Source organism: Hibiscus syriacus, unplaced genomic scaffold (genome assembly GCF_006381635.1).
Source record: "Hibiscus syriacus cultivar Baekdansim isolate YM2019G1 unplaced genomic scaffold, ASM638163v2 tig00005459_pilon, whole genome shotgun sequence".
In the NCBI taxonomy this organism is placed as follows: Eukaryota; Viridiplantae; Streptophyta; class Magnoliopsida; order Malvales; family Malvaceae; genus Hibiscus; species Hibiscus syriacus.
Window position 1 is genome coordinate 1,689,060 of NW_024062058.1, and position 13,998 is coordinate 1,703,057.

Consider the following 13,998-nt stretch of genomic DNA (forward strand, 5'->3'; position numbering starts at 1 on the left):
CCATTGTTTCAAGCTAAAAACTTTTTTCTTTTTTAATTTCATTGGTTCTTTAGATATATAAAGGAAAAGGGTCTAGTTCCAATTCGTAAAGGATTCAAGGTGAATTTCGTTTGGGAATTCTTTTCTGGCATTGGGTTTCTTAAAAGAGTATAGTTGGAATTTTGGGAGGGATTGAAGTTGATTTCCCCCCCCTCCTCCTCAGCCTTTCTTTTTGCGTTGCCTTCTCTAGTAAAAATCCGTCCCTTTTTTTCCTTTCATTTTCTGGTATCGAGGGGGTGAAGTTGGATTCTGAGGAGGATTGAAGTGTTGTGTATGAGAAAATGTCGATCCCAAAGCAGCTAAAGCAAGTGATGAAGATGAGAGAAGGGTCAGTGTTGGGTAAAAAGACCATTCTCAAGAGCGACCATTTCCCTGGATGCCAAAACAAGCGCTTGTCTCCCCAGATCGATGGTGCTCCCAATTACCGTCAGGTTCTTTTGCTACATTTCAGCTCTTGTAGTTATCCCTTCCATTACTACTTCCTTGGATATTTTTCCTGAAAAACAGAACGGATTACAAGATTTGATGATATCCACTTATTATTATTTTCTTAAAGAAAAAAACATGTTATGGAAAATTAGTTATGTGCTTCGTTTCACCTTATGTTGGCTCTATAGTTGTAATCATGAAATCTTTCACTCAATTTATATGCTTCTTACTTTCTTTCACTCAACACTTTGGAGTAAAGCAGTTCATGACCTTTTTAGTGAATTGCTCATGCTGGATATTGCTTAAACTTACAAAACAACAGAGCTGTATTGTCGTAGGTGATTTAAGTTCTAACAGTATCAGTAGGCTGGACTGTGCCCTGAATTTTATCTTAACATATGCAGATGGCGGATAATGCCATGCTTGCATATTGGAATATCACTTTGAATTGATCACTATTTCTATGGCGTTTATGTATTTTGTTAAATTTCATATTTTTAAACTATTTTCCTTTGCTTTTTTTGGTCTACTATTCACAGGCAGATTCGTTGCGTGTTCATGGTGTTGCGATTCCAACAATTGTTGGAATTCAAAATGTTCTTAAACATATTGGAGCCTGGAAAGATGGGAAGCAAGCGCGTGTTCTTTGGATTAGTCTTAGGGAGGAACCGGTAAAATGATGACTCACCAATTGATTCCTGTTGATAAGTTCATAGACGGACTGATATGTTTAGTTGACATTTGGGATACTTTGGATGACTACTGAAAACATGATTCATAGCAATAATTTAGTGTTCAGGACTAGTCATGATTTTGAAGATAAGATGATATGAAAATATATATAAAGTCAATCACGTAGAAAATTCAACTGAGTAGAACAAAAATCAATGCCGTTACATTCAATGAAAAAGAAATGAAATGGAAAACAGCCATGACCGTATTGTACCAGGCTGAACCTGCTTCATTTAACAAGCAATTATTCTCTGGTGCATTCTCTCAACACCAATTGTCATGGTCTCATACATGCCAGTTCACCAATTTTAGGTCACTGATATTGTCATCTCAATTTCATAGCCTTCATTCAATACGGGGGAATATAGGTATGTTGCTTAATGTTAATGAACTAACTTGGAAGTTTAAGTTCTCTTCCTGGCCCGCATCCTCCAACAAAGGTGAAAATAGATCTTTTACTTTGCCAATTGGGAAACGTTCTTATTGTTCGTTATGATGATAATAATACTTGCATTCATTATTCATTAGAAACTTTATGATGAAGAACTTGATTTTGGTGTGCATGTTGTTTTACGTGAACTTTTTAAGAGTTCGAAAATTGCACAATTTGCTTGTTTTAATTTACAATTATTGCGTATAAACAGGTTGTGTATATCAATGGACGTCCTTTTGTTTTGCGTGACGTGGAAATGCCCTTCTCAAACCTTGAATATACGGTATGGCAGCTTAAGGAAAATTTTGATGTATTCATTTATTTTTGACATCTGGTTTTATTTTTAATTTCATGACTACTGCATTTAGGAAACTATGATATAGTTTTATTACTTGCTAATTTAGCAGATGATGCAAATATTATTTGCCTTTGGGCATTAAGTTTTAGCTTCTTAGTAAGAAGGCGCGATATTTGTAAGTCTGCTACATGTGCTTTGAGAGCTTGTCTCTCTATCATCAATTATTTTTTCTGAAGAATTTATAGCATACTGGTTTCATGTGATCATATGATGCCCAAATTATTAAGGAGAACGAAAATCTACACTCGTACATATTATGCATTCTGCATGTGCGTGCTAAAGGCCTGCTGACATTTACCTTTCATCTTCATTGTTAGCTTGATAATATCCTTTATATTGAATAGGGAATTAACAGGGATAGGGTCGAGCAAATGGAAGCACGATTGAAGGAAGATATTCTTATGGAAGCTGGAAGGTATTCCTTTGGTTGCATAATTTATTTATTGTGACTTGTAAATGTTCCTTTCCTATGTTTACCACGGTTTCCCTTCCCTGCATAATAACAAATTTATTTGAAAATCTGACATAGCAGATATGGAAAGAGGATCCTTGTCACCGATGAACTGCCAGATGGTCAGATGGTGGACCAGTGGGAGCGAGTATCCTCTGATTCTGTAAAGACACCATTAGAGGTATAGGCTTTGGAAATAAGAAAATGTGTCTGATCTGTCAAAATATTGAATCATCGTGTCAAAATTCCTTTTTCTTTTTGGTTTTAACTGATATAGGTCTATGAAGAATTGCAACTCAAAGGGTACCTGGTTGACTACGAGCGCGTGCCTATAACCGATGAAAAATCACCAAAGGAGCTGGATTTTGATATTCTAGTGAGCTCCTTGTTGTTGACATTCTTCTTCTTGCTATTTTGAATAAATTAAATTTTTGTTTGCTTTTAGGATCATTCTCCTTTTACTTTGCTTCCTATTAAATTTCTGCTGATACATGGACACCCAAATGTACCATCCTCAACTTTTATTTATATAAAAACTTAGAGTAATATGATAAAATGGAAAGCTCTTCTGATAAGTCGAATTTCTAACTGTAAAATTTTTTCATAGTATAATTTTATTTCGGCCTGGCAATACAGTATAACTACAACTTTTCTTTAATGCCATAGTGGACTGGAGGTCTTTTGAGAGATTCAGTTTCTATGAGTGTTGCACTCCAATTGTCTGATTGAAAATCAATGCACACATTTTCTCATCTCTTTTGAGCTCAACGTCTTACATAAACACACATTGAGGTGCTGCAAAACAATTCAAATAGCTAAATAAATTTCTAATTGTCAATGAATTATTAGATGCTTTGACCATTTAGAAAGAAGTACATTAACAAGGAGAAACTTATATACTTTCATGTTTTACTTGATGTAAGGCATATGGTGACCCAAAATCTTCTTAAATTCTTAATCATCATTGACTGTATTTGGTGCTTTGGTATTTTCTATATCAAAGCCTTGGGTATGACCACGTCAGTATTTGTCTATTCGATCAAATTGCCGAAAATTATGACTTCAATATGCTGGTTGTTATATTTCATTTTGTGCAGAAGGATACTTGGATATGAAGTCAATCTTGTGGTTTTACAATTATTGAATATATTACGTATAAGCATTAACATCTGAACATTCCTTTCTGTTTCCAGGTTAATAAAATTTCTCAAGCTGACATAAGCACAGAGGTTATTTTTAATTGTCAAATGGGACGAGGAAGAACTACTACCGGCATGGTTATTGCAACTTTGGTTTATCTCAATAGAATTGGAGCTTCTGGTAATGGTGTCTCCTTATTTATGCAATTTTAAGTATATACTATTTATGTCATCCCTGTTATTCACATAAATATCTTTGTGTTACTCTATTGGTATATTCAGATTATTCTGCTTGAAGTTTCTCATTGCATATGTTTCATTTGCACTGGGCCAATCCTTGTAATTTTTGTGACTGAAATGTATTCGATGTTGGAGGAAAGAAGGGAATTCCTTAATTTTTCTTTGCATTGGTCAATCAAATCTAACCGGAGTGTAACTTGTCCTTAAACGTGTACAGAGACAGAAAAGCATGTGAGGGGTTTACAAGAAAAGTTTTTCTAGTGTTAATTTGTTTGCTTTAAAATCTGTTGGCCTTTCTTCTTTGAGATTTATTATTGTTAAGAGTTAAAGGTGAGGCTAAGTGATCTTAGGAGCCATAGAGAAGTGGAGTAACATAGAGAAAGAGAAGCAGGTGATTGACTAGTCTAGGATGGTATCACTGACTGGAACTTGAAAAAAGAAAACCTTTATGCTATGAAGCTATCTAGTCCTCTATTAAATGGTCTTGCATGAACCTATATTTGTCTTCGGTTAAATATCTATATTTGCTATATTCATCAAATTGCTTTATGGACTACCTTGGGAGATGATTTGACTTGTCTTTACTTTATGCTTGTAATGTAACTTAATTCTGACTTTTATTGTTATATATAATGACATAGGCATTCCAAGAACCAATTCAGTAGGGAGAATTTCTGAATCTTGTTCTAATGTCACTGAAAATCTGCCCAATTCCATGGAAGCATTTCGTAGAGGAGAATATGCAGTCATAAGAAGCCTGATTCGGGTCCTAGAGGTATTTAATACCACTACTTGCTCTTGCTTGATTCTTTAACGTTCTATTGGGTCTTTTTTTCTTATAAAGAGTGACGTTCCTTTAGGGCGGTGTTGAAGGGAAAAGACAAGTGGATAAGGTCATCGACAAATGTGCTTCCATGCAGGTATGGTTTTCTAAGTATCCTATTTGATTCAGGTTTATCTTCCAAATTTCTGCTCTAAAATCAATGCAAATATTTTTTTGAGAATTAACTTATCTTGAGCAGATAATTGCCCGGTTCCTTCTTTGGTATAAGATTTTATTATCTTAATAGGCAAAGCTTATTAAGTTTAATCATAGGTCAATACAACTCACAGATGTGTTGCTTGAAATGCAAGTACAGAACTTAAGAGAAGCAATTGCCTCTTATCGCAACAGTATTCTTCGTCAGCGGGATGAGATGAAGAGGGAAGCATCGCTTTCATTTTTTATGGAGTACCTGGAGAGATATTACTTTCTTATATGCTTTGCAGTATATATTCATTCAGAGGGAGCAGCTCTGCATTCTAAGTTCTCTAATCATACCAGTTTTGCTGACTGGATGAAGGCAAGGCCGGAGCTATATAGCATTATTCGCAGGTAATGACATAAATGGGCGTCTTAAAAGAAGTTTCCTGTTTTGTTTTAAGGACTTAAGCTAAGCCTTTATGATACAAATTTTACGCTTATAGCAGTGTTTAAAAAGGCGCGCCTAGGCGATGAGGCGACGGTGAAGCGCCTATTTTGGCCTGGGCGAGGCGACTTTGATCAGGCGCAGCAAGGCACGCCTAAGGCACGAAAAGGCGCCGCCTTTCCTTTTTCTTTGTTCTTTGGGTTGTGCTTATTTGTTGTTTGCTTGCAAACAGTGTTTAAAAAGTCACGCCTCGATGAGGCGACGGTGAAGCGCCTATTTTGGCCCGGGCGAGGCGAGTTTGATCAGGCGCAAAAGGCAGAAAAAGGCGCCGCCTTTCCATTTTCTTTGTTCTTTGGGTTGTGCTTATTTGTTGTTTGCTTGCAAAAGTTGAATTTTCCAAGTTGGGGGGAATGACACTTGAGATTTAGTTATTTTAATTTCTTTTTACTTCAGAAATATTTTATTAATTATAAGACCTTATGGATGGCTAAGATTATAAGTTATCTTTAGGGTTGTGCTTATTTGTTGTTTGCTTGCAAAAGTTGAATTTTCAAAAGTTGGGGGGAAGATTTAGTTATTTTAATTTTTTTTACTTCATAAATATTTTATGAATCTAGGTCTAGGATTAACTTTATTAGTAACCTTAGTATAGATAAGTTGTAAAATATTTACATCTATATTATTCTTATTATTTTCTTGAATTAGTAGAAAGAAACTAGTAGTTTTAACCCTAAGTTTTCTGAAGTTCCACCTCTTACTCGTTTGGTCAGCCCTAATTTATTGATTCTTATTATTTTCTTTCTTGTTTAATTGCTTCATGTGCATTTATACATTCTCCTTGATTGATTCATGTTGAAGTTGAACATTTAAAGAATCATATTATTTCGTATCACACAATTTTATTGAATGTAAATAATTTTGAAGTGATGTTTAATACATAAAATGTTGATAATGAATACTCTTTGTTGTTTACATTGCAAGATCTGTTTTTTTTTTCTTGACTATACAACTGGAAAAAATCTGTATATGAGTATATCTTTTACTTTCAAAAAAATGCGCCTCACTTCAATAAGGCTCGCGCCTTGCGCCTCGACTATAATACCCCTATTGCCTTGGTGCGCCTTACGCCCTTTTTAACACTGGCTTATAGTAAGATACAAATACCACTTGTTTAAAAATAAACTTGAGGGTCATATGGTGAGTCAAATTGAACCGACATTTTAAGAGTTATAATTGAGAATTGATTAATAGTAATGCATCTGCCGAAGCTGAGTTGCCTGAACATCTAAATCTTGCCTTTTTTATCATCAATTCTTACTATTCTAGCGATGATAACGTGAATGTGGTAAAACGTAATGAATGTTTGTGTGGTTTCAATGATACTTCAAGTCATTGTTCTCTAAATGCTATGTTGGAGCTAATTTAACTGGTTCCAGCAGAATAAGTTGCTTTTTTGGTTAAACTGCAAGACTGACTCTAATTCAGCAAGTTAAGTTCATACAGATAACCAGCAACAAGTTGCTTCACGACCTCATTTACTATGCCTTTATTCTTCCAATTTGTTTTAATAAAGAAAGGTACCAAAGGAGAATGCATTTGTAGCCACTGAATATGCCAGCTTATGAAAGTCTGTTGGTTGAATACTAAACTTGACCTGCATTGTTAAATGACATTTTCTCATCCTTAATGTAATACTGAATTTGTTCTCAATTCAAAATTAAAATAACTCTCCCAACTTCAGATTTTGCAATGGTGCATGCATTAATCGGCAATGTATTGTTTCAGGTTGCTGCGAAGAGATCCAATGGGTGCTCTTGGATATGCAAGTTCGAAACAGTCTTTGACAAAGATTGCTGAATCTGCTGGTGATCACCCTCATGAAATGGGTGTAGTTGCTGCTCTGAGGAATGGAGAGGTTCTTGGGAGCCAGACTGTCCTAAAAAGTGACCATTGTCCTGGTTGTGAAAATGTAAGTTTACCAGAGAGAGTAGAGGGTGCTCCCAATTTCAGAGAGGTTCCTGGTTTTCCAGTTTATGGAGTTGCAAATCCAACTATTGATGGAATTCGATCTGTCATTCAAAGGATTGGCAGCTCCAAAGGCGGCCGTCCTGCTTTTTGGCACAATATGCGGGAAGAACCTGTCATCTACATTAATGGAAAGCCATTTGTTCTCCGTGAGGTTGAAAGACCCTATAAAAACATGTTGGAATACACGGTAAATAATGTTTAACTATAGAAAACAATATGGAATACATCGACTATTGTTTCCTTTTTCTGCTGGGCACGAAAATTGTTCTTGCTATATGTGGTAAAATTTTATTTGTTCCATGTGGAGACACTGTTGTAGGCACTAGCTTATTGCATTTATGTGTCCCCATGAGATGGTAGAGATGTGCGCATCAGGAACATGCCAATTAAGGAATTAAAATGGACTGTACTAGAAGAGACAAACCTGAATTGTGCTTGCTAGGAATATAAACATTTGATCATCAGAAATCAAGTATTGGTACTTATACCTAAAAATAAATATGGCTCTTTCCTGAAGAGTACTTGTTTTTTTTGCTCTGTTTAAATTGATTTTGAATACCCTTCCTCAAGTACTTTGGAAGCAAAGGGCCAGTTCTAACTGGAATCTTAATTGATATATGCATTAAGGGAATCGATCGTGAGAGGGTGGAGAGAATGGAAGCTCGGTTGAAAGAAGATATCCTACGAGAAGCTGAGCGCTACGAGGGTGCTATAATGGTCATTCATGAGACAGATGATGGACAAATATTTGATGCTTGGGAACATGTCAATTGTGATTCTGTACAAACTCCACTAGAGGTTTTTAAATGCTTAGAGGATGATGGTTTTCCAATTAAGTATTCACGTGTGCCCATTACTGATGGCAAAGCTCCCAAAAGTTCCGACTTTGATACTCTGGCTGCAAACATTGCTTCTGCTTCAAAGGATACTGCTTTTGTATTCAATTGCCAGGTATTACTTTTTTGAATGGTTTCGAAGTACTATTTGGATTTGCAGGTGCCTGTTAAGATTTCCTGTTTGTTTTCGTTTTGTTTTTATATTTTTTTCCCGACTTCTAAATGTGATTTTCCCTTCTGTAGATGGGAAGAGGGAGGACAACTACTGGTACTGTAATAGCTTGCCTTGTCAAGCTTCGTATTAATTACAGTAGACCTATTAAAGTCCTGGTTGATGAGGTGAACCACGAACAGCCAGATGAGAGCTCCTCAAGCGGTGACGAAAGTGGAAGCAATGCCTCTAGACTGAACTCTAGCAGTGTTGAAGTAAGAACTAAAAATGAGCAAGGCTGTGCATTTGGCATTGATGATATCCTACTGCTGTGGAAGATAACTAGATTATTTGATTACGGGGTGGAATGCCGTGAGGCCTTAGATGCAATAATTGATAGGTGTTCGGCACTCCAGAACATACGAGAAGCAGTTATGCAGTACAGAAAGGTATTCAACCAACAGCATGTTGAGCATAGGGTGAGGAGAGTAGCACTGAACCGTGGAGCTGAGTACTTGGAGCGGTACTTCCGTTTAATTGCTTTTGCTGCTTATCTTGGAAGTGAAGCATTTGATGGTTTTTGCGGACAAGGAGAACGCATGATGACATTTAAGAATTGGTTGCATCAGAGACCAGAGGTCCAGGCAATGAAATGGAGTATAAGATTAAGGCCTGGGAGATTTTTCAATGTCCCTGTAAATCTTCTTAACTGTCTACAACCAAGTCAAAGGCTTGTTGAATACATTGTTTTTAAGATTGTCACATTTTGATATTATTATCTAACTGGTTTCGGTTTTCTGCATGCAGGTGGAGTTGCGAGCACCACATGACTCGCAACATGGTGATGCTGTGATGGAGGCCATTGTGAAGACACGCAATGGTTCTGTTTTGGGAAAAGGCTCTATACTTAAAATGTACTTTTTTCCTGGTCAGAAAACTTCCAGCCGCATCCAAATTCATGGTGCACCACATGTTTTTAAGGTATGCTCAAAAGAAAAAGACTTTCTTGATTGGCATGCCATAAAGTCATCTGTTTGGGTCATTCTAGCATGTGCGTAATTAATATTCTCCTTGTTTAAAAAGTTATGTTTTTATAGTACATGTTGTCCACAAGATAGGGTATTAGATTTCTAGGTGTCACACGTACTGACATACAAAACAAGCATGCACATCATCGGTTCTAAGTTATATGAATAATTGAAGTTATTTAAACATTTGCAAATCTCTTCTGTGATATTCCTTTGAACCTGTTTATTACAGGTGGACGGATACCCTGTTTATAGCATGGCAACTCCATCAATTATTGGTGCTAAAGAGATGCTAACATATCTTGGTGCCAAGTCCAATTCAGAAGTTGCTGGTCAGAAAGTGGTAGTAACTGATCTAAGAGAAGAGGCAGTTGTGTACATTAATGGCACACCATTTGTACTAAGGGAGTTAAATAAGCCTACTGATACCCTAAAGCATGTTGGAATTACTGGCCCCGTGGTATACTATCATGAATGTTGTTTATGGTTTATCTTAAGCTATTTATTTCCAATTACTTCAGCCATTTTCTTGGGTTGTGATAATAATTCAGGTGGAACACATGGAGACACGTCTAAAGGAAGATATTTTGTCTGAGATTGGACATTCTGGTGGTCGAATGCTTTTTCATCGTGAAGAATATTGCCCATCTTCAAATCAGTCCAGCGTTGTAGGATACTGGGAGAACATATTTGCTGATGATGTGAAGACACCTGCTGAAGTTTATGCTGCTCTAAAAGATGAGGGGTATAATATAGCATATAGAAGGATACCATTAACTAGAGAGAGAGAGGCTTTAGCATCTGATGTGGATGAAATTCAGAGCTGTCAAGATCGGTAAGTATCAGGATACCTGGCTAGTGCTTCATCCATCTGACGTGGATGACATCCATTAATTTTTTGTTTGTTTGGTTGTTATTGCTTAAGTGGTTTCTTTAAATTCAATTGTTTTGAAGCTGCAATAATGTCTTTTACAGCTCCTCAGAATGGTACCTTTATGTATCTCACACTGGATTTGGTGGAGTTGCATACACGATGGCAATTATGTGCTGCAGACTTGATGCAGAGGTAAATTTCAGGAAATCCAGCATCTCGCAAACATTGGCTAATGTACATCCACATTCTACATGTGAAGAATGCTTGCCATCCCGATCTTCTGAAGAAGAAGCACGAAGGATGGGTGACTACCGTGACATATTAAGCCTTATAAGGGTTCTCATGCATGGTCCCAGAAGCAAAGCAGATGTGGATATCATTATTGAAAGGTCTGTCTCATATCCTTTTTAATCTTTATTTAGCTATCTATAGAAATTGTATTGAACTTCTTAATATATTACAATACTAACAATGTCTATAAATCATATTAGTGATTCAGAGTGACGTGAAAGGTAAAATGATGAATTATTCCGCTGACATTATCATTTTATTCTCTTTTTTGGGCTCGGTTTAAGAATTCACTCATGTTGCTCATTTGATTTTTTTTCATGGTTTTATTTTGCTTCATACTCAGTTTAACGAGAGCCACTTACCGTCCTTTTACCACTTTCAATGATGCTGAGATTTTCTTCCAATTTTTGTGAAGGTGTGCTGGTGCAGGGCATATACGGGATGATATCCTTCACTACAGTAAGGAACTCGAGGAAGTCTCGGATGATGAGGACGAGCGTCGAGCATTCCTCATGGATATGAGTATCAAGGCTTTAAGGTAAGTTATTTCATCTCTAAGCAACGGGATACTACTGCCTTTATCAGTTGGCTTGCATATTATTCATCTACTTTTGGATTAATGGGTTTAGCTATTGGTTTAATGGCATTGCAGGCGTTACTTTTTCCTCATAACATACCGTTCGTACCTATACTGCAAGTCTCCCACAGAGACAAAATTCACATCTTGGATGGATGCAAGGCCCGAACTTGGACATCTCTGTAATAATCTTAGAATAGATAAATAATTGGGAATAATTATAGTTATCTTCAAAATATGAAATGTATGTATGTAAGTATATGCATGTATGTAGGTATATTGTATAGGTCTCAAATGCCTATCAAGTATTGCCCCCTTCCAGTTTTTTTCTCACCCCACCACTGTATGATTGATTTTTTTATGGAAAAGGGTTGGTAATGTGATGAGAAACTTGATCTCTACGGTATTAGTGTTTTGAAGAATTCACATTTTAGTTTTGAGTTGGGGGGTTTAGCCTAAAAACTCATTGGATCATCAGGTAAATCCCCAGAGTTTGCACATTTCATTTCCAGTTACATATTTGTTTCCAAAATACATGGATAAATTTCAGTAATGTGATTTATATAAATAATATATTAATACATGAATACATCTTTTACTTCTGATTTTTTTTATATTTTCAACCTTTTAATCTTATTGATTAATTTACTTCATCAAATGGTTCTAAATTAATCTAAATTAATGTAAAACTAAAATGTTTTATATAATTAGTAGATAACATTAATAGTAACCACGTATAAGCATATATATATATATATATATATATATATTTTTTGATTCCTATTACTTTCCAAAGAAGGCGAAGAACCAAACCACAAGAAAAATTATGTTTAGACAACACTTGATCTTCTTATTATAGGGGAAGAAAGACTACACTTGATCTTCTTATTATAGGGGAAGAAAGACTATTTGATTGGTTAAATAAACACTATTCTTCCCTTTAAAGCATGAGTTAAATTATACCTTTTTTTAATATATAACAAATAAACAACAAAATATTCGAAAATCCTTTTTCTTATGCAAGGTGGTTCTAAAATAGTATATGTTTTAAATACTCTCAACCATTTGACAATGAACGCTTAATCACTCTTGATGCAGTAGTTGATGCTCGAACATGAGACCTCTAGGAATACCAATCATTCCTTTAACTACCGAGATAATTTGGTTCGCGCGAATTTTCCAAACCGATTGAATTCATGAGTGAAATTTGAAACTATGTGCAATCCAATTGGTTGGTTAGATGAAAATGGAACGAAAGTTTAACTAAAAATAGAACTATTTGATTGGTTAAATAAACACTCTTCTTCCCTTTAAAATCATGAGTTAAATTATATATTGTATATATATAATAAATAAACATCACAATTTTCCAAAGTCCTAACCGGTTGAATTCATGAACGTGAAATTTGAAACTATGCGCATGCCAATTGGTTGGTTATATAAATATGTAATGAAAGTTTAAGTGAAAATAAAACTATTTGATTGGTTAAACAAAGACTCTTCCCTTCAAAGCCATGAGTTAAATTATATGTATATACATACATACACACATATATATACATACATATATATAAATAACACAAATTTTCAAAATTTTAAACAAAACTTTTCAAAATTCTAACCGATTGAATTTATAAAATTATGTGCAGAACAATTGATTGGTTAGATGAAAATGGAATAGAAGTTTGCAAATACGTGTTCAAGCTCCCTTTGCACATGCCATGATTTATACTTCTGCTTAGTAGCAACCAAACAATTCTTATTCTTCTACAAGTAAGACGATAACGTTTGCAAATTCATGGCGATTGTATCTCTTAAAAGTTTTAATATATATTCTTTTATATTTTTACATTTTCTATTAATGGTATAATTTTACCTCCCTAAATTTCTAATATAATTTTTTTAATTTTATATCTCTATTATAAAATATTGCGTTCATCCATTATCTATTCATGGTTTAAAGTCCAAGATTCTCTGCCTATAAACTATTCTAAAATCTCTCAAGTCGGCATTTATCATTATTCTATGATATTCTTTTCTGATTATGTATATAATAAAGATCAATTTAAAATAACTTTGTCTTGGAAAAAGAAAAGAAAATTGATGTATGGTATATTTAGCTTGCAACGGTTATAATATATTGGAGTTCATAATGACAACCACATGGGTTTGAACATAAAATGATATATGGCATCATGAATTATGGTTCTTTCTATAGTTTAAGGACTATGGAATGTCTTCTCTTAGCCAACAAACTTTCAATGATAAATTAATCATTAAAATTTCCATTAATAATTATTTCTTCAGCTAAGCCATGACCATGTGTGTAGCAGTGATTATAAATATATAGGATTTTGCCATCAAACTCATTCTTACATCTGCATTCTTTGTCATTACAAAAAAAAAACATTGGTTTTAGATGGAGAGTGTTGTGAAATTCGGGTTAATTTCCACCAATAACAGATTCACCGTGAAAACTATTATCTAGGTGACTAGTGTGAAAACGATTGTACTAAAAATCACCCCAAGGTAGATTCCCAGGAAAGAGGAGGGGTCACAATGGTCCCTCTTAAAACCCACTTTCCTTAGACAGAACTACCAAGACAAGTAATTTTAATAGGACAATAATTGACAACAACTATACCCGACAATAGCTATTAAATAGACATAAAAGAGAACACCAAAATATTTCACTAATAGAGGAAATATTACAAAGAGAGAAAGAATACAAATAGCCTTTAAAATAGAAGAAGGCTTATATTTGTGGGATGATTAACTAAGGAGGAGGAGGGCTTTATTTATAACAAAAGAATTTCCCCTCCTCCTTATACACAACCAATGTGGGACTTTTGCCAAAAACCAACAAATCTCCACCTTGGCAAATTCCACACACATCTCTAAAAAACAATCTTTTAATTTGTAACAATATTGACCAAATCTAAACAATGTTTAAACTTGACCGCAGTTACCACTTTTGTCAACA

General features: G+C 35.0%; 1 protein-coding gene across 1 annotated transcript; it reads left to right on the plus strand.

The window, feature by feature from the left end:
- The first annotated feature begins 320 nt into the window (after positions 1-320).
- LOC120199618 (paladin-like) lies at positions 321-11,223 on the plus strand. The gene is made up of 19 exons (XM_039200653.1): positions 321-470; positions 1,008-1,139; positions 1,845-1,916; positions 2,336-2,406; positions 2,524-2,623; positions 2,720-2,818; positions 3,636-3,762; positions 4,463-4,596; positions 4,682-4,741; positions 4,961-5,196; positions 7,016-7,445; positions 7,886-8,209; positions 8,338-8,940; positions 9,053-9,226; positions 9,506-9,733; positions 9,825-10,108; positions 10,249-10,536; positions 10,854-10,976; positions 11,091-11,223. The coding sequence occupies exons 1-19, from the start codon at positions 321-323 to the stop codon at positions 11,221-11,223; spliced, it is 3,768 nt and encodes a 1,255-aa protein (XP_039056584.1).
- Positions 11,224-13,998: the final 2,775 nt, after the last annotated feature.